The sequence below is a fragment of the Gekko japonicus genome, unplaced genomic scaffold (assembly GCF_001447785.1).
Source record: "Gekko japonicus isolate JY-2015 unplaced genomic scaffold, Gekko_japonicus_V1.1 scaffold383, whole genome shotgun sequence".
NCBI lineage: Eukaryota > Metazoa > Chordata > Lepidosauria > Squamata > Gekkonidae > Gekko > Gekko japonicus.
In genome coordinates this window covers 939,635-952,086 of record NW_015164193.1, presented here as the reverse complement: position 1 = coordinate 952,086, position 12,452 = coordinate 939,635, and the positions used below count along the sequence as shown (strand labels likewise).

At 41.5% G+C, this 12,452-nt stretch overlaps 1 protein-coding gene across 2 annotated transcripts in view; it reads left to right on the top strand.

Annotated features, from left to right (window-relative positions):
* DST (dystonin) overlaps positions 1–12,452 on the top strand; it is a 484,671-nt gene that overhangs the window by 184,253 nt on the left and 287,966 nt on the right. Inside the window, exons 10-12 of one of the 2 annotated variants that reach the window (XM_015408298.1) lie at positions 5,399–5,494; positions 5,575–5,702; positions 10,776–10,869. In XM_015408298.1, the coding sequence (XP_015263784.1) occupies positions 5,399–5,494; positions 5,575–5,702; positions 10,776–10,869 (318 nt within the window). Of the gene's footprint in view, positions 1–5,398; positions 5,495–5,574; positions 5,703–10,372; positions 10,665–10,775; positions 10,870–12,452 lie in introns of those variants that run through there. The other variant, XM_015408297.1, reaches the window with a different exon arrangement.

The following is a 12,452-nucleotide window of genomic DNA, read 5'->3' as shown; positions in this document are numbered from 1 at the left end:
AGCTTATTTGTCATTTATGGTCCATTTGTCTCACTGAACTATGTATATTTGTAGAGGCACTGCATTATTTGTATTGAAGCCCTAAAAATATCTGGGCAGCTTACCATGTGCTTTATTGGGGATGGGGGAGGAAGCCTAAGTAAAAGAACTTGCTGTTCAGAGATTAAAACTTTTGGGCAGTGTGCCACCTCATCCTCACCCCAGATATTACTGGCTGTTATGTTTTGGGATACTTTTTACAATATTCAATATTCAAAGATTCTTCCGGGTTCTGTATTTTGTTGTAGCAATTTCTATGTGGTTAAGTTACCATAATTAAAACTCAAACAGAATATTGGGACTACTGAGGAAAAGCTGACCAGCTGTACTTCAGTTGATACAAAACCTGCAGCCCAATTACTAGTGGGTGCAAGGCAAGAAATACATGTCACACCTGTGGAGGGACTGTGGCTCACTGGAAAAAACTTCTGCTTGTCATGCAGAAGGTTCCAGCTTCAATCCCTGCCATCCCCAGTTAAAAGGACCAGGCCGTAGTAGGTAATGTGAAAGACCTCAACCTGAGACTTTAGAGAGCTGCTGCTAGTCTGAGTGCACAATACTGACCTTGAGGGACCAAGGGTCTGATTCAGTATTCATTCAGCTTCATTTGTGTTCATTCTAGAATAACCTATCCTGCAGTCACGCCATCAGTTGCTGGTTGCCATGTACAAGGCCCTTCATGAGAGGCTGCATCTTCTACTATGTCACAGCAGCTTTGGTCTTCTGAAGAGCTCGCCAGCTCTGAGTTGGGAAATACCTGGAGATTTTTGAAAAGGAGCCTGGGCGGTGGGTGTTTCCTTCTGACACAATTCTAGTGATGTCAGGGGGTGTGGCAGATGCAAATAAGTCATGCTGAGTTATGCTAATGAGCTCCTGCATCTCTTTTTCTATGAAATGATCCCTGCTCATTGCACTTCTCTGGCCTTGACGTCCTTGGTTCCCACTCCTGCGGAAATTGGCCAGGAACAGGGCCATCTCTCTGCCACAAGTTTTGGATGTCCTGATGATAGATCAGATGCACTGTCACGACATGCGCATGCTGCATCTCTATGCCTGGTTTGTTTCTCCATAGACAAGTGTTCTGCCAGGGTGGCAGAAGTTCTCTTAGTTTCACGTAAACCCTCCCCTTGGCATTCCTACGAGTCTAAGTGGAAACGGTTTACTTCCTGGGCACAAGACCATAAGGTGCATCCAGAGTACTTCTGGGTTTGTTGTTGGTCTTTCCATCACATCGGTGAAGGTACACTTTGCTGCAATTTCTGCATTTCATTTAGATATTGATTCGAAACCTATATTTTCAAATGCTTTGGCAAAACATTTTCTGAAAGGTTTGTTTAAGAACTTCCCTTTCCTCTTGTTGCACCTCCTTTACCACAATGGAGCCTATCAGTTGCGTTATCTCACTGAATACAGGCCCCATTTGAACCAATGGCTACCTGTGCTTTGTCTTTTTTGTTGTACAAAGTTGCCTTTCTGGTCGCTATCACGTCTGCATGCAGGGTGGGGGAATTAGCAGCCTTAAGGTGCGATGCCCCCTTTCTGAGATTGTGCCAGGATAAGGTTGTGTACCAAGCTGGAAATAATCCAAAATAATTTTATGAGGCGCATTCTGGCGGGCTCCCACAGGGGACACCAGCAGCCATGATGCGAGCTGAGCTTGGCTTACCCTCAATAAGGGCTTGTGCACATGTTATACTCTTGAAGCATTGGAAGAAACATCAGCCAGCCAATACTAGCACTTTTAGTAATTCTAGCTTCCATATTCTGCAAACTAATGACCCAGCCCATTTTAGCACATTATCCGACATCATTGCTAAATACTCAATTCCGGACGACTTATTATCCCCTTCAGGTAACAACTTACATTTGTGGGACTGGGTCTACAATGGAGATACTCTAATTGACAGATCCCTAATCAGTCGACAGAAATTTGCACCACGATATCCAGCATTTAAAACAGACCACTCTAGAGCCTCCTATCTGGCTCTTATTTCAATATATAGCATAAGAAGGGCACTCACTGCTCTTCGCTTTCAGACCATGCCATCTGAGCTGTTAAAAGGACGACACCTCAAAACCCTGTATGATCAACGTATCTGTCTGTGTGGGATTTTGGTAGAAGATCTAACACATTACATTTTAGAATGCCCTCTGTATACTGGCCCCAGAATCAAATTTCTTAACCCAGTCCTAACAACTTTACAATCCACATCAGGCATTGAAATAGTAACCTTTTTGCTCTCAGACGTCAATCCCACTATCTCCTATAGAATGGCACTCTATGCTCACGATGCAAGGAAAATTAGAGATAAGGCTACGGAATGACTGTACTTTCAGAATGTGCTATTTGAGAAACCTGATTTTAAAACTTATACTCATACTTCATCTATATATTTTAATTTTATTTTAAATGTATTGCCAATCTTTGTACTGTTTTTTATTTTTTATATTGTGATGGCCATTGGCTACATGCAATAAACTTTGAACTGGCTACAAAGGTTGTGTTGCGCCCCAGGTTAGAATTCCGACCTAAGGTGCTTTCACATTTTCACCTTTCACAAAAAATTGTTCTGCTTACCTTCTTTCCATACCCACCCTCTCCCGCAGAACAATCACTACACACTGAGGAGAGCGTTATTGTTTTATTTAGACCGTACTTCACAGTTTAGGCAAACGCCACAATTGTTAGTTTCCTTTTCAGGCACCAAGAAGGGACAAGCTATCTCTGCACAGTCCATATCACGTTGAATCGTTGAGGCCATTAGGCATGCTTATAACGCCGCCCACTTGCCGTGCCTCAGAGTTCATTCCACCAGGGCTCAAGCATCCTCAGCAGCATTCCAGGCATCGGTGGATGTCCTGCAAATCTGCAAAGCAGCAATGTGGTCTTCGCCTGCAACCTTTATCAAACATTATTCATGTTAACTCTCGAGCAGATGTGGCTATGGGAAAGGCAGTTTTGCATTCTTTGTTCAAATAAAATCTGATGCAGCCCACACTCGCCTCCATTCTTTTTGGCTCGCCAATCTGCACAGAAGACACACTGATGAAAATATGGTTGCACTTACCTGTAACTGATGTTCATCAAGTGTCTTCTGTGCTGGCACACATCTCTCCCTCCTTCCCCGCTGTGGGATATTACCTGTTTCTCCTACAGCGGCTGGTAAGGACTGAGGGAATAGTGCCCCCTCCCCTTGTTTCCCAAATAGGTGGGAAAACAAGCTACAGCTCTCCTCCACGAGGGGAAGAGGACTAATCAACTTGATAATTCTAGAGGCTCTTGGAACTTTCTCCCGCGGCAGGCCTGCCTGCAGGCAACCCCATGTGTGCCAGCACAGAAGACACTTGATGAACATCAGTTACAGGTAAGTGCAACCATGTTTTTTCCATAATTTCATAATAGGGCCATGTTCCCTTTTAAGAGTTTATATGTTTTATATTAAATTCATATTTCAGTTTAAAAATGATTTTACCCACTGTTTTTACAAATATTAAATTCAGATATAGGTAATACAAGCTCAAATTCATAATCATTCCCTAGATTAATCTGGAGATATGACTTTTATAATAATGGGAAGAACCCCTAGTTATATAGGTAGTTCCTAAGAGTAGTGACTGCTTCTCCGAACACCATCCACTTACAGTTAAGTCAGGAGCCAAAAACAATGCCAGCATTTTCAAGGTTCTGTCTTGTGATGGTAGAGCTGATATGGCTTATGGTCAGGCTACAAGCATTTGAAATTCCAAGGGGAAAAAAAATCTACTTGGCCAGATTGATTTGGGTAGGAAAGTGCCCCCGGCCTGGCTGCTTCTGCAGCCCTCTAGGAATGTTTTTTTCCTGCCCCCTTCCCAAACAGGACTACGTTTTGCATATTATATGTTTTGGTGTTCATTGATACATGGCAATTCAGCATTTTGTGCAAATAGTGAAAAATATAAGAAGCCCAGCTTATTACAGCCAGATACTGCCTCTGAAAAAATTACCATATTGGGGATTTTGATTCACCTTTAGGGGGGAAAGCCCTTGAATGACTGCTCTTTCTTAGGTATAATAAAACTTTTCAGGTCATTCCTAAGCTATTTAATTCACAATATTGCCTGCTCTTTAAGTCTAAAATGAAATTTGGTATTAATAAAATGCACCAATTATTTATAAACAGGCAAATTATAGCGTGCACTTACATTTTCATGGCTAATACAATAAAGAATTTATTTTGTCAGGCTTAAGTGTACATTTTGTATTACTCTAACCACACACTCATTTCAAGTATAATTCACAAAATTCTGAGCCAGTGTACCTGCGTAGGTTAGTTAGAACCTCATGTTATGCCCCATCGTTCTATTGCTGGAGCCCATAACATTATCAATTCAAAAGTCTCAACTCTTTTTGGAGAAGCACAATTTCCTTCCAGTCCAACTCCAGTACAACAACTGCTGTTGCATGCTCCAGTACAACAACTGCTATCTGCTTTAAAACAAATTGTGTGTACATCTCTCTTTGGACTGTGCCTTTTTAGAATGCACATGGTGATATTGGTTGCATCACTCAGGATATGTATGGAAAAACTCACTATTAATAAAACTCTAAATCATCAAGAAGAAGCTAGGGTAGTGTCTTGCAAACACTCCGTGGAAGAGCCTCTGCTTTGAAGGTCCTAGATTCAATCCCCTGCGTCTCCAGTTAAAACAACAACAACAACAACAAACAAACAAACAAACAGAAAGGGACCAGGAAGTAGGTGATATGAAAGGACTCTGCCTGAGACCCTGGAGAGCTACTGTCAGTCTGAGAGGGCAATACTGACTTTGATGAACCAAGGGTCTGATTCAGTATAAGGCAGCCTCATGGGTGATCTTTCTTCCTGATGAAGTAGTTTTCTGCTGGAACAGAGTTTTCACGTGAGAGCCAGTGTGCTGTACTGGTTAGTGGTAGAGTAGGATCTCTAAGAACCAGGTTCAAATCCCAACTCTGTCACAAAAGCTTGCTTGTTGACCTTTGGCCAGTCACATATTATCTACATAACCTACCTCTTATGGTTGTTGTGAGGATGAAATGGCGGAGAGGAAAACGATGTAAGCCACTCTGAGTTCTCATGGGGAAAAAGCTGGGGTATGAATGAGGCAGATAAATAAAATACTGGCAAGAGATGATGTTAGGATTCTGGTATCTTAGAGGGTGAATGAGAAAACTTGACAGTTTAATTGTACCCTTCCTTTGATAGTGAATATACCAGTACAATGAAGTTTTATCCTGTTGTGTGTGAGAAGTTTTTCATAATCTTTACTAGAGCAAAATAATGTAAATAGTAATACAGTTCCTTTTAGCAGAATGAAAGCTGTGTTCTTTTTTTTTTTAAAGGCACTTTATAACCAGTATTTACAATTTAAAGAAACAGAAATTCCATCAAAGGAGATAGATAAATCAAAAATCAAACACCTATATAAATTACTGGAGGTAAGCCATGCTTTTGTGGATTGAGGAATTCTGGGCTTCATTCCTTGTATTTTGGCCTTATGCAATCATTCCTTTTGAAGGTTTGGATAGAGTTTGGGCGTATCAAGCTCCCTCAAGGCTACCACCCAAATGACATAGAGAAAGAATGGGGGAAGCTAATTATTGCCATGCTCGAAAGAGAGAAGATGCTACGGCCAGAAGTTGAAAGGTATGGTGATATTTTTGCTTTACAAGTGTGGTTTGTTGCTTTCTCTTTTGAAAATATCCAGTGGAATTAACTTGTAAAAGACATCAGCTCATTGAGTTGAATATCGTCTTTAGGCATTTTAGCAAACAGTTAAATGATAGCCCAAAGTAATTCATGATGATAAATTTGAGCACTTTAAGTATGTACCTAGTATGTAATTTTATTTGTAGTAGAATTTATCTGCCTCTTAAGTGTAACAAAGGTTTTGCCTTATTCCAGATTATCACTGTTGTATAGATGAAGGAGATAAGAGTAACAACCCCCTTTTGCGGTTACCAACTTCCATGTGGGATGTGTCATTCTCCCAAAATAATAACAGATCTCCAGACTACAGTGATGCCTTCTCCCGGAGAAAATGGCAGTTTGTGAGGGTGGACTGAATGTATCATATCCTTGCTGAGCTTCCTCCCCTCTCACACTCTGCTCTCCCCAGGCTGTGCCCCCAAATCTCCAGAAATTTCCCATTCTGTAGTTGACAAACCTACCGCTGCTTGCCTAGATGAATGTTTTTGTGTGTACTCCTTCCTTGATTGTTCTCCACCCCCTACAGTTTTAAAGTATTACCTTTGACAAAGGGGAAGGGTTAGCCATAGGAATGAGGAATTGTTAGACATAAAGTTTTTTTTAACAGACTTTACAGATTTCATACTTCTAGCCATCATTTTCTGCTAGGAATTATGATAGTGGTAATTTTCTTGCTTCCTGGCTGAGTCCAGAGGGCAGAAGAACAAATCCAATAATCCAGGGCAGGAAATAATGGCTGGGGAGATACTTTAACCACTGTTTTATTATTTATTTGTAAAATTCATATGGTGACTCTCCATAAACCTACTCAAGGCGGCTTATAATAAAAACAGACAAAACCATAGCAATAGCTTAAAAACAAGCCATTAAAAACAGGGTAGGGCTTAAAAAACAAACATCAAGTAGCTGAAAATGATATTGCTAAAATACTTCTCATGCTGTCTCTGTTCAGATTAAATTAACTACCGATTCTCAACCAGAATAATTTCTACCGCTAAAATGAATTCCCAAGATTCTCCCCCAATTAATTTTCCCCTCTGCCCTCCCCAAGAAAGGAAAATCAGTTTTCCCTCAATCGGTTCACTATTTCTCATCTCCCCTTTAGTCTTTCCTACAACAGCCTAATGCAACAAAACTCCTCTGTTCTCCAGCTCTGCTTTTAGCTCAAAGGAGCAGGAGAACAAAAGCCATTTTGCACATTGATTTTTACAGCCATTGGGGGAGGGGGCCCTTTGGTGGTAACTGCCTGGGTTTTTTTTAGTCCTTAAGAGGGTGGTTTAGCACACTGTGCTCACATGATATAGAGCTGTTTTTGGGACTTTAGCCTGTTTTTGACATTAAACCAGCCTCAGTTATATCTGACATGTAAACTGTCCTTGCGGGGGCAAGCAGAGAATTTCCTGTGGGAGTTATAAACAGCATGATTAAGAAATGACAGTGTCCTCCCCAGCCATTCCCAGTCACAGCTCCTCTGTTGGTCTCATTTTAAGGTTTAGTACCAAGCTGCTGGTAAAGGAAGGAAGAAGGACTTATGTTTCTGGAAGTCAGAATATACATGGGAATGATTTTGTTTGTGTGTGTTTGTGGATGTGACAGAGATAAAGTTTTCATACCTGGTTTTAGGAGTCAATCTAGGGATGTTTCAAGTGCATATATACAGAGGGGAAGAAGCCCTAAGGAGGGATAACATGCACACAAAAGAAAATGAGCCGTGGGGGGAAATACACATAGATTGCCGTCACACACGCGAGATAACGCGGGAGGGAAGCGAGGCTATTTGCTCTGTAGGAATTTGACCCACAGTTGTGCGATCACACAGTCCTTGGAAGCTGCGTGCACAGCCCACCATTGCGTGATCAGATGCAACCGCGGGTGAGTCTGGGTTCCCCCCCCATGTGTTTCCGGTGCGTTTCAACGAGGGATCGATGATTCGCATCTCCGCACTGAGGTCTCCCTATGCAGTGTGTGATGATGTGCATACCAAGACGGGGGTGGGGTGGGTGAACGGCATGGAGTCGGGATGGCCTGATCAGACCATCCCGACACCATGGGACCGCGCTGGAGCGATCACACGGGAAAGTCCATCCGTGGCCTGTAGCAACCCATTTGCTCCTGGAGTTTCCCTAGTGTCTTTTTACTCCGCTTCTGCGGTGGAGCAAAACGGGTTGCTGACGGGTGCAGGGTGCTTCCCAGATGTTTGAGTCTGATCGCGCCCTTGAAATCCACCCAGCATTCATGCCTGTGGCGCGGCTAATTGTGTGTATGATCGCTACATTAGTGTAGAAAGGGACCCCTCAGTAAGAAATGATCTCTGTCTTTCTGATATAAACTGTAATTAGTTTAAATGGGTTATGAAAAAGCCCTTGATCATTTTTACCAGATCAGTGTCACATTGTGATATGTCTTTTCTGCAAGAGTCCCACGTGGGAGAGTACGAACCACATTAGAAGAGATGCTAGTTTTAAATTGTGTGTTTCACAAAGACACTTCAGCTCATGAAAATGAGCATGTGAAGATCTGACATGTTATAAAAGTTCATGAAAATAATATTTTAGCATTCCTCAAAATAGAAATTTTGTGTGAATTCCACAAGTGGAAAGATACAGGCATGATTCAGATAGTTTGTCAAAATGTGAATGAGCAGTGGGGTATCTCCAGGCTTGTGCACTCCCTCCCTGTCTTTCTTCTCACACATAGCGAGTTTGCTTTCGTGGCAATGTATAAGTTGTTATATCTGAACAGTAAACTGTGGTTAATCCATAGTTTAATGCAGGGCTCTTTTTGTAGAAAAAGCCCAGCAGGAACTCATTAGCATAATAGGCCACACCCAACAGCAGGAACTCATTAGCATATTGGGCCACACCCCTGACAGCACAGCTCATTAGCACATGTTACCAGAAGTGTGGTCATCCAGCCACACCCACCTTTTGCTTGTTATTCTGTTTACCTTGTTTGTTGTCAAAACCCAGGGCCTTTTTTTGTAGCAGGAACTCCTTTGCATGTTAGGCCACCCCCCCCTAATGTAGCCAATCCTAATGAGTTTCTGCTGTTGGGTGTGGCCTATTATGCTAATTAGTTCCTGCTGGGCGTGGCCAACATGGGAGCCAGCCGGAACTCCGTTCCTGTGCGTTCCTGCCCAAAAATAGCCCTGGTTAATGCTGGTTTGGAATCCCATTTTTCAGACACGCACATACTATAGTTTGTGTTTTTAATTATCAACTTGTGTGAGAGGGGAGGAAGAAAGGAGGAATGGGATGGAACCTAAATTCGTTCACATACGCATGCCTTATTGTTATGTCTGTATCGTGAATCAGAGATTCAAGATTCATTTAAATCATATGGCCTGTAATTACCCATGTATTCAAAGGCTACAGAACACTTGAAAATCCTTCACAGGTAACCGGTATGATGTGAGCACATCTTCTGTTTGCTGAGCATTGGGGGACTGTGTAACAAGCCTGCATAGTTTCTGCAGAGACAGATTATCTTGTATGTGTGTATTTGTGTTTAAAAACAGCAACAGCACATTGCCTGTGGGGTTTATAAAATATACAATTGTTGAATAATGCAAAGCTTTAAGAGACGAAAGAGGGGGAAATGGGCTGTTAGCATGAGGAACAAAAGTTTTTAGAACTAGTTTTGTTATGTGAAATAAGGATTTTTTTTAAAAAAAGTTGTGTCTTGTCTCTTGTGGGTTAAAAGCCAAGGAGCTGCCCATAAAGTCTGCTAATGGATGTTATTTTGCAGATGGCATTAAAGTGATTACTGGTTTCCAGGAGAAGATAAATGATGCATATAGCAACCTCAGTAAATACTCTGGGAGAGAGGGATAAATTGCCTGCCATGATGAAGGGGTTGAAATAGGGACTCGCTGCCACAATTTATAGCACAGTGGTCTCCAGTAAAATTAGCTTAACGCTGGTGGTGGATCAGAGGTTAACTTTACTAGTTATAAAATAAACAAAAGTCTTGTTATTTCATAAAAGATGATAATCTTTTCACCTCACTAAATAATATTATTAATAAATAATAGAATATCTGTAATAAATGCATATTATGAGCATATAAGTGGATGTGTATGTTTAATTTTAGTGGTATTCCATTGCACATGTGCAGATTTTCTGGAGTATGAACTGATAATAGTAGCTGATCCTAGCTGTAATAGCTGTCATTCTGCTGTTTAAGCACCCAGTGAATTTTCTAGTGCTGCAATAACCTGGGTTAAGGGGGCACTGGGAGCCCCACTGAAGAGTGTATAACTATCATGAAGATCTTTTTATTTTTAAGAGAACACTAAAAAATGAGATGTCACTTTGTCAATCATCCCTTTTTCACTGAAGAAAATGTGGAACTGTAGGATAAGGGTCCCTTCCCCAAACCCATCCTCCTTTCATCATTTAGCTTGTTGAAATTGGATGAGGCTTACATAAAATATTTGGCATCTCTCTATCCCAGTTAACGCCCTAATCATTCTGATTAGCCCATACTTGTACAGGTAATTCAAGCTGGAGAAACCAAGCCCTCATTGGCATACATAGCTGTAGGCAAAGTCCTCTGAAGAGGTATCAGAATATTTTTTGCAGGGTTTTGCATATGCATGTCGGGAAGTATTTAAGGATGCAAAGTCTGAGCTGTCTTTAAAAACCAGAGAATCCCTGGAAGCTATATGTTTTAGGAGGCTTTTCAGCTTTTTAAATGGCCAGTGGAGCAGCTTTTTAGCAGTAAAAAAAAAATGAATACTAATAATTACGGCTACCACAGCAGCGACTCTTTGTTTAGTAACAGCACTAGCACCCGAACCAGCATTGACTCCAATGAAAACTTCTTATCTGTTAACTGTGGTCCAACTCTTGTTAACTCTTGTATAAGTTTTGGCAATGGGCCCATGGAAGGATCCAGGTAAGTGCTGGAATTATGTTGCAAAATGTGGCGTTGTTTTATGTTGTCAGAAACAGTAATGTCAGTAATGACCAGCCTCATATGATTTGTTTTAACTTTGACATCTTTTAGGTTAGAAATGCTGCAACAGATTGCAAACAGACTGCAGCGAGACAGCCTGAGCTGTGAAGACAAACTAATGCTTGCTCGAAATGCTGTGCAATCAGTAAGTGCCTTTAAATGTCTGCCCTCCACACACACACCTTCTGTAATGAGAATTAGTGCCGTCTATGGTTGAAGTGGTGAAACTAGAACGGCCAGTTCTCTCTTAAAATGTTTGCAAAGCTTTGTACTTACAGGGTAGTCAAAAGGAAGTCACTGTCCATCAGCCTCAGCTCTCAGGTTTTTCATCTGGGAACTGTAGTGGCTGTTATTTATCAGGATTTTTGCAGTGAAGAGAGAAACACTTGGGTTACTTGACAGCAGCAATGATACGTAAATGAGTGTTGCACTATATGCACTCATTCCACTTATAAAATGAAAAGGAGTGAGAAGTTGGGTTTGTAGACATGATATATAAATGTAAATATCTGGGTGTAAAACGACTTAGTTACACATTTCGCCTTAGTGGCACATCAGGATTTCAGCCGGTCAACAAAAGATGAAGTGATAGCTTTAAGGTGAAAACAAACATACCTTCTAAGTGTTTCAGAGAGCAGGTGTGGTAGCCTGCTGTAGATCAGCTAGATTCAATTCCAGTAGTGCCTTAGAGACCAACACGTTTTTTGGGATATGAACTTATGAAAGTCAGAGCTCTGATATCTGACAAAGGGAGCTTGAGAGCTCATACTCCGAAGATCTTGTTGGTCTCTGTGGTGCTACTGGACTTGAATGTAGCTATTCTAAGTGTTGTGGAAGTGGTTTGAACATGTTAGCTACATTCAGAGTCATTTCTTTTGTGGAGCAAAAAATAATTGTTCAGATAATTTCCACCATGAGTGGAGGTTTCGCCTATCTTCCTCCCCAGGAAGATGAAGAGAACTTTCCAAAAGGTGACCTCTGTTATATAAGTGCAAGATACATTTTAAAATTGATGCTAGGGTGGGATGGTTGTTAAGGAGGAAATATTCCTATTAGAAATTAAGAATATTTCTAAGACTGGAAGTTTATAGTTGTCTGCATCTAAATGTCTTTTAACAGATTATTCAAGCTGATAGTTGTGAAAGCTTTCTTGTGACTTCTGAACTGTTTATGTGTATGTAAAAATACAGAATAGTAAGAAGGTGAGAGACCGGGTTTCGGCACGACAGGAACAGTTGCACCGGGAAGCTCTCCCGAGTGTTGACTGGATCACTGACTTCTTTAGAGGGGTTTGGGGGCTCCCAAACTCCAATGAGTTCCCCATAGAGGAGCTTATTGCAAAGAGCTTGATTTGGATCCCTCTGCAAGCGGCAGCAAGTGAGTGGAAGATCCGAATGTGCCCCGATGCAGAAGCCAGCTGAGAGCGCCCTTGTTTAGACAGGGGCATGCAGTCGTGACTGCCCAGTGAAGGGGGAGAAACTGGAACCTCATCCATAACACCAATGAAGTATAACACCGTGAGTACATTTTAAAGCAACAATATCAGAAAGTCTACTATTCATCGTCAAAGCCCCTTTAAAGTTTAAAAGGCAACGGAATGGAAGGGTGAAGAATTTCCCTCTCGCCCCCACCCCCCCTTACAGTGGCTAGAAAAAGGACTTAAAGCAACTCTTTAAACAGCCTCTTGGGTGAAGAAATCAGAAAGACCTTGTCTAAGACTGTACTTTG